General features: G+C 44.6%; 1 protein-coding gene across 43 annotated transcripts in view; it reads left to right on the top strand.

Annotated features, from left to right (window-relative positions):
- AFF1 (ALF transcription elongation factor 1) overlaps nucleotides 1-13566 on the top strand; it is a 195997-nt gene extending 182431 nt beyond the window's left edge. For 28 of the 43 annotated variants that reach the window (XM_084973567.1, XM_021101781.2, XM_021101782.2 and 25 more), the window contains 3 exons: nucleotides 108-248; nucleotides 7004-7215; nucleotides 8226-13566. In XM_084973567.1, the coding sequence (XP_084829693.1) occupies nucleotides 108-248; nucleotides 7004-7215; nucleotides 8226-8347 (475 nt within the window). In that variant the 3' untranslated portion in view covers nucleotides 8348-13566. The remainder of the gene's footprint in view (nucleotides 1-107; nucleotides 249-7003; nucleotides 7216-8225) is intronic. The other 15 variants (XM_084973570.1, XM_084973568.1, XM_084973569.1 and 12 more) reach the window with 1 other exon arrangement.
- Nucleotides 13567-15504: the final 1938 nt, after the last annotated feature.

Genomic DNA, 15504 nt, shown 5'->3' with positions numbered 1-15504 from the left:
GGGTCGACGAGGAGGACGCAATGTGTTTGACGGTGTGAGAAGGGTTGGGTGGCTCTCAGTGGTAGTGATACCTCAGCTCTTGACTTCAGCTTGTGTTTTGTTCCCAGCATGCGCTGCCAGTCCATTTTGAACATGGCGATGTTTCGTTGTAAAAAAGATATAGCAATAAAGTATTCCCGAACTCTCAACGAACACTTCTTCAAGACTTCTTCCCGAGTTGCCCAGGCACCTTCGCCATGCATTGCAAGGTAATGATCCGTCTAATTTAAATAATTTCCAAAATTAAGTTATGTCTTTGTTTACCTTTGGCTGTGACTTCGGCTTTTCAAAAACTGTGTGCATCGGTCTGGTGATTTGATCCTTCAACTGAAGTCATTAGCATATTTCTGCTTTTTTGAGGAATAGTTAGAAGTCCAGGTGTCTGCTGGTTGGGCAACACAGAAAGATAATTACAGAGAATATAGGGTCAATATTTTAGAGTGTTGAAGAAATTTAGATATGCCTAATAACACAAAACGGGCCGAGCCAGCGGAACCAGAGGCAAAGTCCATTCTCCTGTGTAACACAGTGTCCTGGCATTTCAGTAAACAAGAACTTTCTAGAACCACATACCTTCCACCTTCATCGGGATCTCTAACAGTGATATCAAGAATGAAAGCAGTTGTCTCTAGCTAAATTCTTTCCCCCACTTTGTGAATTGAAATTGCCCATCTGTCCCATAAGCTGCTGAAAAACGGAATCCGTGTGCAGGTGGTTTTTTGGTTCTTTCAATTTTTTTTCTTTTTTTTAAATGATCTTTGATTTACAGTGTTCTGCCAGTTTCTGCTGTACAGCAAAGTGACCCAGTTATACATTTATATACATTCTTTTTCTCACATAATCCTCCATCATATTCCATCACAAGTGATTAGATACAGTTCCCTGTGCTATGCAGCAGGATCTCATTGCTTATCCACTCCAAATGCAACCGTTTGCATCTAGTAACCACAAACTCCCAGTTTTGCCTATATTGTCTTCTAGGAGTTTGAGGGTGTCTTGTCTTATGTTTAAGTCTTTAAGCCACTTTGAGTTTATTTGTGTGCATGGTGTGAGAGTGTGTTCTAGGTTCATTGATTTACATGCAGCTGCCCAGTTTTTCTTGCTGAAGAGACTCTCTTTTTCCCATTTTATATTCTTGTCTCCTTTGTCAAAGATGAATTGACCATAGGTGTCTGGGTTTATTTCCGGGGTCTCTATTCTGTTCCATTGGTCTGTATGTCTGTTTTGGTACCAGCACCACACTGTCTGGATGACTGTGGCTTTGTAATATTGCCTGAGGTCTGGGAGAGTTACGCCTCCTGCTTGGTTTTTGTTCCTCAGGATTGCTTTGGCAATTCTGGGTCTTTTGTGCTTCCATATAAATTTTTGGATTCCTGTGAAACATTCTTGGGTAATTTGGTAGGGATTGCGTTGGATCTGTAGATTGCTTTGGGCAGTATGGCCATTTTAACAGTGTTAATTCTTCCAATCCAGGAGTATGGAGGATCTTTCCATTTCTTTGAATCCTTTTTAATTTCCTTGATGAATGTTCTATAGTTCTCAGCATATGTGTCTTTCGCCTTGGTCAGGTTTATTCCTAGGTATTTAATTTTGGGGGGGTGTGATTTTAAAAGGTATTACATTTTTGTATTCCTTTTCTCTTATCTCATTGTTAATATTACAGAAATGCCACTTGATTTCTGAGTGTTAATCTTGTATCCTGCTACTTTGCTGAATTCATTGATCAGTTTGAATAGTTTTTGCATGAAGTCCTTAGGGTTTTCTATGTGTAATATCATGTCATCTGTATAGAGTGACAATTTTACCTCTTTTCTTCCAATTTGGATACCTTTTATTTCTTTGGCTTGTCTGATTGCTGTGGCCAGGACTTCCAGTACTATGTTGAACAAAGTGATGAGAGAGGTCATCCTTGTCGTGTTCCAGATTTTAGTGGGAAGGCTCTCAGGCTTTCTCCATTGAGTATTGCATTTTATGTGGGTTTGTCATTAATAGCTTTTATTATGTTAAGGTGTTGTTCCCTCTATACCCACTTTGGAAAGAGTTTTTATCATGAATGGATGTTGAATTTTGTCAAATGCTTTTCCTGCGTCTAGTGAGATGATCATGTGGTTTTTGACTTGACTTTTGTTAATGTTGTGTGTGACATTGATTGATTTGTATATATTGAACCATTCTTGTGAACTTGAGATGAATCCCACTTGGTTGTGGTATGTGATCTTTTTTATATGTTGTTGGATTTGGTTGGCTAAAATTTTGTTCAGAATTTTTGTGTCTACATTCATCAAAGATGTTAGCCTATAATTTTCTTTTTTGATAGTATCTTTGTCTGGTTTTGGTATTAGGGTGATGGTGGCTTTATAGAATGTCTTTGGGATTATTCTTTCTTCAGCCTTTTGGAAAAGTTTAAGAAGGATGGATATAAGTTCTTTGTATGTTTGGTAGAATTCACCTGTGAAGCCATCTGGTCATAGACGTTTGTTTATGGGGTGTGTCTTTATTACATATTCAATTTCATTTCTAGTGATAAAACTGTTCAATTGATCTTCTTCTTGATTCAGTTTTGGTGGGCTGTATGTCTCTAGGAAATTGTCCATTTCTTCTGGGTTGTCAAATTTGTTGGCATATAGTTGTTCATGGTATTCTCTTAGGTTTTTTTTTTTTTGTATTTCTGCAGTATCCGTTGAGATTTCTCCCTTTTCATTTCTTTCTCTCTCTCTCTCTTTTTTTTTTTTTTTTTTTTTTTTTTGCTTTTTAGGGCCGCACCCGCTGCATATGGAAGTTCCTGGGCTAGGGGTTGAATCAGAGCCGAGGCTGCTGACCTATGCCATAGCCACAGCAACACAGGATCCGAGCCTCGCCTGTGACCTGCACCACAGCAATGCCAGATCCTTAACCCACTGAGTGAAGCCAGGGAACGAACCCATATCCTCATGGATCTTAGTTGGGTTCCTTAACTGCTGAGCCACTAAAGAACTGCTCTTATTTTATTTATTTAATTCTTTCTTCTTCTTGGTGATCTTCCCAGAGGTTTATCAATTTTATTTACCCTTTCAAAGAACCAGCTCTTGGTTTTATTTTTATTTTTTTTGTTGTTTTTTGAATCTCTATTTTATTGATGTCCTTTCTGATCTTTGATTTCCTTTCTTCTGCAGACTTTAGATTTTGTTTGTTCTTCTTTTTCTCATCTTTTAGGTGGTAGGTTAAGTTGTTGATTTGAGGTTTTTCTTTTCTGAGGAAGGCCTGTATTGCTATGAACTTCCCTCAAAAAACTGCTTTTGGGGCATCCCATAGATTTGGAATGGTTGTGTTTTCATTATCATTTGTCTCAAGGTATTTTTTAGTTTCCCTTTGATTTCCTCACTGACCCACTGTTTTTTTTAGTAACATGTTGTTCAGTCTCCATGTAGTCAGTTTTTTTCTCATTTCTTTTCCTGTGGTTGATTCCTAGTTTCATGCCTTCGTGGTCAGAGAAGATACTTGAAATAATTTTTGTACTCCTAAATTTGTTGAGGTTAATTTTGTGCCCCAGTGTCTGGGCAGTCCTTGAGAATGTTCCATGTGTGCTTGAAAAATGTACATTCTGACATTTTTTGGAAGTAATGTCCTGAAAATATCTAACTTTAAAAAGTCTAACTTCTTTATTGTGTCATTTAGGATCTCTGTTGCCTAATTGATTTTCTTTCTAGTGAATCTGTCCACTGATGTGAGAGGGGTGTTAAATTCTCTCACTATTGTATTCCTAGCAATTTCTTCTTTTATGTCTGTTAGTATTTGTTGTTTATATCTGGGTGCTTCTATATTAGGGGCATATATATTGGCAAGTGTAATAGCCTCTTCTTGAAGGGGATGGATCCTTTTATCATTAAATAGTGTCCTTCTTTGTCTTTCTTTATGGCCTTCATTTTAAAGTCTATTTCGTTTTATATGAGTATTACAACTCCTGCTTTCTTTTCTTTTCCATTTGCTTGAAATATCTTTTTCCATCCCTTCACTTTCAATTTATGTGTCCTTTGCCCTAAGGCCAGTCTCTTATAGGCAGCATATTGTTGGCTCTTATATTTTTTTATCCAGTCTGCCACTCTATGTCTTTTGATTGGACCATTCAGCCCATTGACATTCAAGGTAATAATTGATAAATTTATTGCCATTTGAAACCTTGTTTTCCAGTTGATTCTGTGTTTCTCCTTTGTTCCTTTCTCTTTTTTGGTTGGATGATTTTCTTTTATATTTGTGTCCTGTTTTTTTAGTTTTTTGAATGTATTGTTTGATTTTGACTTATGGTTGCCCTGTTTTTCAAGTATGTTAACTCCTTCCTATATCTGCTTGTTTTAGCCTTGTAGTCATACAGGCTCAAACACATTCCACCCACCCCTACCCCTCAGAAAAGAGTCTGAGCTGACTGTGGTGGTTTGCCCCCACTGCCTGTAGACCACTCAAGAGGCACCCTCTTGCACTTAGCCTGCACAGGAGGTGCTGCCACCCACATCCTGGGCAAGAGGAGCCCGTTGCCTGTAGCCCTTGTGTGAGGTGACTTGTCGTCCACAGCTGCACCCTCCGAGAGTCCACACATGCGCAGAGATATTCCTATAGCGGTCTACCCTTCCTCCTCTTGCCTTCCCCAGCAAGGGTGCCTCACTTCTCCTGTGGGCCCAGACCTCCTCCCAGGTTCTCTCAGCTGTGGCGCTCTGTTCCCCAGCCTTTGGCACACCACTCAAGCCCCTCAGGCTGTCTCCACACAGCCAGCACGAGTCCTTTCCCCAGAACTAACCTCTGGAGCCTGAGCCCCCTTCCGAGCATCTCAGGCTGTGGTGTCGGGGCAGTGGTACCCATGGCCCATGTGCCTCTCTGCTCTGCCCTCCTCGGTCCAGCTGCTGCGCCTTGAGGTCCCTCCATCTCGGCTGATCTTCCCATCAGTTAGGTGGCTCCCCAGGGTGTGGGTTCCTTTCCCCTTTCACAGCTCCCTCTCAGAGTGCTCGTCCCATCTGGATTCCTTTTCTCTCTCGCTTTTTTCCCCTTTCGTTCTACCCCATTATGTGGAGGGTTTCTTGCCCTTTTTGGTGGTTTCCAGTCTTTGCGAGTGTTCAGTAGATATTCTGTGTGAATCATTCTACATGTAGATGGTTTGTGTGTGTGTTTATGGGAAAAGGTGAGTGCCACGTCTTACTCTTTTGCCACCTTGATCTCTCCTCTCTCATGCAGGTGTTTTTTTGTTTTTTGTTTTTGTTTTGTCTTGTTCAGGGCTGCACTTACAGCATATGGAGGTTCCCAGGCCAGGGGTAGAATCAGAGCTACAGCTGCCAGCCTGCACCACAGCCACACTACGCCAGATCCAAGCTGCATCTGTGACCTACACCACAGCTCACAGCAATGCTAGATCCTCAACCCACTGAGTGAGGCCAGGGGTCAAACCCGCAACCTCATGGTTCCTAGTGAGATTCGTTTCCGCTACACCACAATGGGAACTCCATGCGGGTGTTTTTAAGATGAAGATAGAATTTTCTCCCCTTTCGCATTTGCCTAGTATTTTTTTCCTTTTAATTTGGTCATACTCCTTGAAAAGCTCCCATTTCTGATAGGTTTTGCTATTTGAGGAATATCACCTAGAAAATGCCCCATTTCCAGCACATTTGAAAAAAGCAATTCCCGAGGTATGGCCTCTCTTAAGAAAGTCCTGGTGGAGAAGTAACTTCTTTACTTCTGCACATTTTCACGACGTCCATCTCTGAGCTGTTATTCTAGGTAATAGGTTGTCAGCCGCAAGGATTTCGATCACCGCTTCGCCATCGTTCAGCCCTGTGTGTGGAGCACTTTCCTGGCACCAAAGTTTGTTTTCGGTGCATGGATGCAGCAGTGAGCAGAGCAGACAGGAATCGCTGTCTGCAGGGAGCGTCTACTCTAGGCCTTCAGATATACAGTACATTCTGCTGGGGACCCTTAGGATCCATTAGGAGCCATGCAGCCCAGGGACAGATGTGTCTGCATCAGGGGGCCCCTGCTGCTGACCTGTCTTTCCCTTTATATCCATCAGTTCTTAGGTCCGAGTGACCTCACTCTTGTTTCTCGTCTGAGCCACATCAGGGCACAGTACACTTGCAGGTATAGGTGAGCACCCACGAGGAGAACAGAGAGCGCCTTGGGGGCTGTCCTCTCCCCAGTCGTGGATTCAGCAGCTCTTTATCAAGAGCCTGCTCTCAGCACCTGACTTGCTAAGTGCTGGACACGCGGACATGAGTAAGAAATGCCCCTGCCGGAGTTCCCGTCGTGGCGCAGTGGTTAACGAATCCGACTAGGAACCATGAGGTTGCGAGTTCGGTCCCTGCCCTTGCTCAGTGGGTTAACGATCCGGCGTTGCCGTGAGCTGTGGTGTAGGTTGCAGACGCGGCTCGGATCCCGCGTTGCTGTGGCTCTGGCGTAGGCCGGTGGCTACAGCTCCGATTCGACCCCTAGCCTGGGAACCTCCATATGCCGAGGGAGCGGCCCAAGAAATAGCAAAAAGACAAAAAAAAAAAAAAAAAAAGAAAGAAATGCCCCTGCCTTCAGGGTTCTCTTGAGGCAGGAAAAGGACAATGAGATGTGATTTTAAACAGTGGCGGAAAGGAAGCGGTGATGGATGGCCAGGGTCTGGGAAGGGTGGGGAGCGGGCGCTCGGCGGTGCTGATTGAGCGGGTGAAAGGAGGCAGAGACCGGCGATCAGGACCCGCTCCTCAGGGAGGCGGGGAGGGCAGGGATTCCGGGCCAAGGCGCCTGAAGGACCCCTTGCCTCCGCCCCGTTTCTGCGGTTGGAGGGCCCCTCCCCCATTGCCTTAGGAAATGCATTTCCGGAACTGCGAGGCGGCAGGTGCCTCTCTGACCCTGTGGCCGTGGTCTTGGCCGGGGTTGTCACTTCGGCCAACACAGCCTGAAGCCGAGGTCGGTGACCTGGGCGTTCAGGGGCCGAGCCAGCTCTCTCTCCTTCCGCCCCCAGAAGCACAGGCACGCCGTCCCCCCTCTCGCCGACGCCTTCGCCAGCCGGCTCTCTCGGATCGCAGTCGGGCGCCGGCGGCGGGATGCCCGCCGCTGTCAGCACCCCGGTCACCATCCAGAACATGACATCTTCCTATGTCAGCATCACTTCCCACGTCCTTACCGCCTTTGACCTTTGGGAACAGGCTGAGGTCCTCATCAAGAAGAACAAAGGTGAGCGAGCGGCTCTGTGTTGGTTATTACTGGGGGGGCGGGGACACACCGGATTTTCTGTTCAGCTTTTGGAAGAAAAGCACGTGTCTCTCTCTTTCCTCGTCTCGCCTTTCTCCGGTGCCGTCTCATCACCTCGTCGTTGTTCTTCCTGGAGCCTGTGGCCAGGAGCTGGGTTTCAGCCATTAGATCTTAGCAGTATTAAAATAGCAGTGGCATCAGCCCCTCGCCCGTCGAGGTTCTGGTGTCCTCATCTCAGCCTGAATTGAAGCGCTAGCACGTGAAGAAGGAAGGTCCTTGGCTGTCCCCAGGCCCGAGGCATTTGAGATGGGAAGGAGCAGAGCTCAAAGACCGAGCTGCTTGTTCATTTTCTGTCGGGGTTAAGAGGGGTGATTAGCAGCAGGCCAGGAAACAGGGTGGAGTCAACATGCTTGACTCTCGTCTGAGAAGAAGGCCCGTGGAGAAAACGAGGGTTTAGGAGCTGATCTAGCATATGCTTTCAGCGTCAGTGCCACAGTGACCACTAAGTAAACACTTATGTGTAAACACCAGACTAGTGCCTTTACACACCCGGTCTTTCCTGCCTAGAGGGAATTCGTGGCTGTGGCCACTTAATTTCCTCACAGTCTCTTAAAGCTTTCCTTTCTTTCTGCTTAGCAAACGAATGGTGCTTTTTTTTTTTTTTTTAACATGTTAGGTTGTTTTTCATTCATGCATCCGTTGATCCAAAAGTATAAATTGAGCATTTTCCAGGGTCAGCCACCGTACCAGGCATTATGGAATCAACTCTAAAACAAATCGAATTGCTACTTTTTTAGGCTAGTGGAGGGGTATGGTGACTTAGCAAGCCATTGCTCATTGTGGGGTTGTTGTTTTTCTCTCTTCTGTGCTAGATGAAGTACAGAATAGTGTGGGGATATTGTTGCTGGAACCTGGACTTTTTACGTTTTAATTTTGATGTTTGTGTTTGTGCCAGTGTGTTTATGTGGGTTTTGGTTTTGCTTTGTTTGCAGAATTTTTTGCTCAGCTCAGCACAAGCGTGTGTGCCCTGGCCCTCAACAGCAGTTTGATGGATCTGGTGCATTATACAAGACAGGGTTTTCAGCGGCTAAAACAAGTCACCAAAACCCCTTAGTGGAGGCCCAGGTTGCTTTGATGTCTTGGGAACTTTTTTGCACATTGGAAGCCTCAAAACAGTCCAGACATTTGTCTCACCAGGACACCAAACTCAAGAAGAAAAGCACCATGAGATGGCCAGGACGTTTGTTCCCTGAAACCCTCGACACCTCTGGAATCATTGGCTGGACACAGTGCTTACGCGGAGGCGGAAGGGGGGAGGCTGGCCTCAGAGACAGCCTGCCTTTCCCGACCGAAGGACAGACGTGCAATGCAGCCTGAGTGGGTGTGTGTGTGGTCTAGAAACATTTCATTTTTTCTAACCAGCAGGATGAGAGTGAAACGAAGAGGAGCAGTTTCAACTCTGAAAGCAAATCGCATCATCTCTGTAGCCACATGAGTTCATTCCCAGAAAGAAATTTTTGTAACCGTGAATCGTGGTGTAGGTTTTGGTGGATTTTTTTTTTTTTTTTTAACGTTTCGGGAAAATAACTTGTTGAATGCATTCTAATGTGGTCATCTCTAAAGCGTAAGTCGTGAAGGACGCCACTCTGCCCCACTTTCTGCCAGTGAACGGTGGCTTCGATCACATCAGGTCTTGTCACGATGTCTAAGATTGACGGCAACCCCGAATCGCCTGGAGAACTGGACGGCCGCCCCGGCCCCGATTGCTCCGGTGCTGGGTTGGAGGAGGCCTCGGGCTGTGGAGAGAGAGGCCATGGAGCTGCCCGGCGTGGCAGAGGGCCGGGCGCCACCGTCACCCCTGTCCCCCCGCCCTGCTTCAGCTAAAGCCGTGCCCGTGGAATACGTTCTTGACTTTGCACCGTGGGGCAGAAGAGATCCACCGTCTGTCTGTCACCTGACGGTTACAGTGCTTGCTGGTTTTTGTTTAAAGTAGAGCTGGAATTTGCGGTGCTGATCTGGGGTCTGCAGTTACGTGGTAACTCATGTTGTCTTACCAACTCAGAGTTTTGTCTGCAAACAAAAGAAAATCCACTTCTTAGAGAGGCTATATTTTTCTGCTACGAATTATTTTATATTTATAGCAAAACGAGGCTTTGATTGTCCAGGGGAGGTTATCTCCCTGAGAGGCTCTATGGAGATTTGGGGTGGTTAATTAGACTTAAAAAAAAAAAAAAAATTGTCACCGCATGCCTTCACTCCAGAATGTTCTCAGTCTCAGATTTGATTAGATTGAGGAAGAACTGTGGCCTTCCCATAAGCTGTTATGGCCAGAGGCTAGCCATTAAACCAAGTTTATTTTCAATGACCTAAAGTGGGAGGGAGGGAAAGCTTAGAATTTCCACATATCCATAAGCACAGATTTCTTTGATTGAAACTTTGGGGGTCACTATTGGAAGCATTATTGTGAGTGCAGTGTTTTTAGAAGCCAACCCTTGTCCCTTTTAGAAGTCGAATTTGCACATGTATCACACCCGAGGAGTGAGCGTTGGCGCAGCAATTGCTTTTTCTCCCTCCGGCCTCTTCCACCCTCTCCGCGCTGTTCCCTGCCAAGCCTGTTTGACCTTGTCATATTTATTTATTCGTGAAGAAGGGCGTACCACCTTTATTTATAATGAAGAGGTCGAAGGGCCATGTGATGAATGTAAGAGCTTCCTTGGTAATTTGGTAGCTGTGTAGTAGAGAGGCGTCAAAGTTGGGAGTGATGCTTCTTTTTCACTGTGGGTGTGAAGCTGTGTCTTCTGTGGCCCAGCCTGTTCTTTGGCTGTTGATGTTCTAAAGCAAAGCCATGGTCCTCTTTAAACTCCTTGTTCAAAAAGCAACTTGTGAAATGAACAGTAATTGCCTGCTCATTGGCATAGGTTGTACGCTTGCGGCATCGCTTGTGCAGCTCTCAGATGCAAGAGCCAAGACACCGGAACCAGGCTGATGTGGTTCTTGAGCCTCTTTCCCCCGTGGGCCATTCCCACCCCCTTCACCCCATCACTCGCCAGCACAAGCCACCTGCCAGTTTGGGAGGGTGTGTTTTTGAGGACTGTTCTGATCTATGCAGACTGTGCCGTGTGTGTGTGTCTCTCTCTCTTTCTCTCTCTCTCCTGTCAGGAGCCACAGTGCCCCCTTGACTGACAACATTTCCAAGTCAATTTTTCAGCCGTTTCTAAAAAAAAAAAGGTGATTGGCTTTTTCAGTGGCCTTATTCTTTGTGTATGTGTGTTTTTTCCCCTGACCTTTATATGAACATTTTATTTGTCCCTTGAAAACCTAATGAATTCGCAGAGGTCCATTTGTACTCTTTTGATCATGGAGTGTTTCTGATTCGTACTGCAACATGCATTGTACCTAAAAGAATTCGTAGTGGCTTCTTTTTAAAAAGAATGTCAGAGGCAGTGGGCAATGAATCCTTCGTGGTCCCAAGGTCTTTTTGCTGTGACAGTTGTATATAGAAATCAAAAGGATTTTTTAATCATTTGCACTTTTTTCACTGCATGCTTAAATTCCCAAAGGCAAGATTTGAACGCAGGCAGGTCACTGAAGGGACTAGGTGATAAAATTAAGCCTTTTGAGTACGTGGCGTTCTTGTGACAACCATTAATAGTACACCCTTCACAGTGAGACAAATACAAGAAACACATCTTGCGTGAAAATGAGTATAAAAATCTTGCCTCTGGCACTACACTTCGGGGGGTGTGTGTGTGTGTGTCTGTCTGTCTGTCTTTTAGTAGAAAATGGAAGAACACTGTTTTTCTTTTGAAAATGTTGAATGCTTCTGTCCTTGGAGATAATTAAAATGTGAGTCACTGAATGTACGATGTTCGCCAGACCAAGGGCCCTGATAAACTATGAAACACACCTTATTGAAATTCTCCAGGTTACACAGGGCTACGAATGTGAGCCCATGGGCCATGTGCTAGCCGTGGTAGAAGAGGGGGAGAGCCCAGCTGGCATAGTATCAGCACGAGAACTACACTAGGAGAATGGCTTATCTGGTTGTGATTTAATCACAAGACTGAATGGGAAAAGCATCTGAGTTTTTTAAAACAAAAGGACCTTCATTTTACAATGTTTTGACCCACATGTTTAGCTGTTTCCCTGCACAGATTGGACCACACTTAGCTCCCTTGTTCTGCATCCTTTAATTCCTGACGTCAGGATGTTCAGAAGCAAAACACCCATCCCTTTATGGCTGAAAACTTGTCCTAATTGGTACCTTAAATATTAATGATAGTAGAAGCAGGAGCTTACTTTTTAAAAGATAGGTAATTCTTGTTCAGTAAACTGTTCAATAACTTTTAGAAGCAGAAACCATCGTGCCCTGCAAAATGAACAAAACTCTTATTTATTTCTGATGAATGAGAGGAAACGTGTGTGTGTGTGTGTGTGTGTGTGTGTGTGTGTGTGTCTGCGCACGCGCGCACACACAGACACACACGGAGAATAAGAGGCTAGCCGAATTGGATATATTTATTGTGCCTTTGTAGACCAAACATAATTTTGGAATAATCTATTTATTTTGCCATGACTTTAGGAGATGTTAGGTGGGTCTTTCACCTCTTCTGCCTCGTGAAGTTTGAGGTGTGTTGGTGCATGTTGAGGCAAATGAATCAAAGACGGCTTGGTTCCCTAGCTGCCACCTTAGATCCTACATTTTTTTCTTGAGGATTGATTTTCCCAGACACTACACAAAATCTGCGAAAACCTTTGCCACTTCATCTGTCACACGTTACCGCTGAATAGCAGTATTTAAATCTTGCAGGAATAGTTGGCTTTCTGTTGGAAACACACAGGTAGAGGTTTGCTCCTTGCGGCCGTGGGGGGGGGGTGTCAGGATCAGAGCGGTACTTCCTCCCTTTCCTCTTGCTCTCGTGGGTCGCTGCTTTCGTTGGCTTCTGTTTGGGAGTTGGGGCTGTAAATGGTTTTCCCTGCGCTTTTCTTTTCTCTCGTCGTTGGGTTTGTGGGAGGTGGAGTGGCAGGTGTTGGGGATCTTCCTCCAGACATTGCAGGTGGTGTTTTTACCACGGAAACCTCAAATCCCCCATCCAGTGTGTCCGTCACCAAAACTACGGGAAGGAACTGTGACCACTGCCCTGTTCTTTAGTTCTTACTTATGAGGAGTCGACAAGCATCACCTACCACCTTTCTGAAGGTGGTTGTAACTTTTCTATTGTCCTGGGGAAGGTGTGCCGGCCGTCGGCAGGTGCGGGGATGGGTAGAGAAGCGCCTGTATCTCTCTACACAGGAGGGCAGGAGGGGACCGTCCAGCTCCCCAGAGCCTCGATATTACTGGAAGGACGAAGGAATAAGACCACTGACGGGGAGGCTGGCGGAGCCGCGCTGCTCCGACCGGGCAGGGGCTGCCCAAGGACGATAACTTGCTTTGCTTAAAAGTAGATGTTTAAGCGATGCGTCATACAGGCAGTATTAACTTGTGTTAATTAACTTTAGTTTAACAACAAAAGGCAGTCTGTGCCTTTTTGTTCAGGCCATCAATATGTATTGTTAAAATTAACTGCACATACCCCCCCCCCAGATATCAAGTATACACTGTTCTCGTTTGTGTGTGTGTGTGTGTGTGTGTGTTTATACACGTGTGTTCCAGATCTTTTTTTTTTTTTTTTCTTCTGAATGTGATCATGTTTTTGGATGATACCTGAGCAGGGTTGCCTTTTTTTTATTTATTACCATTATATATTATATTATATTATATATTTTTTGCTTTCTTATAACTTTAGAGGAAAGTCAAATCTTGGTATTATTAAAATTGTTTAAAAAAGATTAAATTGTCCAGTTGATACATGGAGATCACTGGTCTATCTCTAAAATAATATGAATTTTTCTTTATGGTGTAATAACGTGTGCCAGCGATCTAGTCCACACAGCGACTTTGTCCGTAGGCTAGGGAAGCAGTGATGTCGTCAGTGGGAAGATGAGCCGCACAGATGAGGGGACTCCACGTGTTTTACTTACTCAGCAATGGAACTGCACCTGGGGCTTTGTGAATAAAATTTAGCTGCCTTGTATAGTCCTTTGAAAGAGACATGTATGATCTGTGAGAATTATAGTTTGTTTTCTTTTTTTAGAAGAAACATTTGCAAAAGATCTTTCCAAAGAAAATGTGCCACAGATCTTTTGTTTGTTGTTCTCTGTAATGAGGATTAATTGCTGTTATAAAAAAAAAAAAAACATGTAATTGACTTGTTTGTCTTCAAATTCTTTACTTTTCACAAGAGGATCGAGCTGTAAAAAAAAAAAAAAATTAATAAAAATTTAGAGAAATCATTGGGGTGGAATCCATGCTTTCACTGGCCCGAATAAAGTAATTCCTAAAATTGCTCTCTGTAATTACCACTTACTGCCAAGGAGCGTCTCAAGCGGAATAATTTGCCTGATTCACAATATATATTTATTGTTGAAGTGGGAAAAGTGTGGGCAGAGTGTAGATCATCCTTCTGTTAAGTTTATCTTCAAGATCTCAATGACAAACGAGCCTGTTAACCTAAACAATACAATCACTGACATTGCCTATTTGTAACTTTGTCCATAAATCCTCTGTCTCTTCCCCTAGGAGGTATGCATGCCTTTTCTTAAGCTGTTGAAATGTTTTGGTAGAATGGGTGTTGCTGTGATGAAACCAAAGTGATATTAGCACCAGCGTTGCTTATCCTGACATCAACTGCCAGCTGCAACAGTGACCACATGTGCTGCTTTCAGGTTGCTGGGTAGACAGGTTTGTAGACTGTTGATATTGAAAGGAATATAAAGGCCATCTGATGTCTCCTTCCTTTGCTACTCCAAAAGAAAATACTCCAGGTGCAGAAATCTGTCTTTCTAAGTTTGAATCCTGGCTCTTGGGTTTGCTGTGTGACCATGGGCAAGTTACTTAACCACTCCGGTGGTTTTTTGTCTTTTTAGGGCTGCACCTGCAGCATATGGAGGCTCCCCAGGGGCTAAGGGTTGAATGGGAGCTGTAGCCACTGGCTTACACCACAGCCATAGCCACACCCCATCTGAGCCTCCTCTGCGACCTGCACACATCACAGCTTATGACTCCGTAAACCACTGAGAGAGGCCAGGGATCGAACCTGTGTCTTCATGGATACTAGTCAGATTCATCTCTGCTGAGCCACAAACAGCACTCCCTGTGTTGCCTCCCCCCCCCACCCCCGCAAAATTGGTTGATTTGGTGTCTGCCTAGAAAGATATCAAGGATCATCATATTAGATGGTGTACAGGCAGTGCTTAGCATAGCACTTCTGCCATAAACACTCAGACCGGAAGCTTTTTTTTTTCTTTTTTGGCCATGCCTGTGGCACCAAGATCAAACGCCAAGCCACAGTAGCCACATGAGCCACTGCAGTGACAGTTATAGGTCCTTAACCCACTGTCCCACAGGGGAACTCTTGGAGGCTTTTTGTTAACTTCTTCCCCTCACTGTACCCTAATATCCCCACAGCTGCTCCTCCAGTCTCTGAACAATGATAAAGACCTTGCTACCAACTTCTTCCTCTGATTTTTTTGTTCTTCCTGAAGTTCGGTTTACCTCTACTTATATTGGTCCTGATGAGCAAACAGGTTCCCATCCTTGGCAAGCTTCTGGTAGAGCTGATAAGCCAGCAATAACTGGTAAGCATTCGGTGTGGCCAGTATGGGAAAGGGGCTGTTTTAGTCCTGATTAAGCTACAGGGAAGAGATTTCAGTTGAACTTAAAACATAGGTTATAAAACCTCTCCTGGGCTTGCTTTTTTTTTTTTTTTTTTCACACAAAATCTTTCCATGTCACATCTATTACAAATTTTCAGTAGTAGTTTTCTACTGCATGTTCTAGTTTTTTGGGGTTTTGTTTTTTTTGTCTTTTTGCCTTTTCTAGGGCCGCTCCCACGGCATATGGAGGTTCCCAGGCCAGGGTTCCAATTGGAGCTGCAGCCACTGGCCTTCACCAGAGCCACAGCAACGTGGGATCCACGCCAAAGCTCACGGCAATGCTGGATCCTTAACCCACTGAGCAAGGGCAGGGATCGAACCCGCAACCCCATGGTTCCCAGTCGGATTTGTTAACCACTGTGCCACAACAGGAACTTCTGTTCTAGTTTATTCAACCAATCCCCTTGTTAGACATGGAGATTATCTCTAGTTTGGCGATAAGAAATGCTCCCATGGCCATCCCTGAAGCAAACAAGTTGGGCAGATTCAACAATATTTAACCATATTTCCTTTATA

This window comes from Sus scrofa, chromosome 8 (genome assembly GCF_054392235.1).
Source record: "Sus scrofa isolate SSC_HxYL_T2T_F1_AM1 chromosome 8, Sscrofa_HxYL_maternal_Yorkshire_Landrace_v2.0, whole genome shotgun sequence".
NCBI classification, from domain to species: Eukaryota; Metazoa; Chordata; class Mammalia; order Artiodactyla; family Suidae; genus Sus; species Sus scrofa.
Note: the sequence above shows the minus strand (reverse complement) of the source record. Positions and strands in the feature narration are given on the sequence as shown.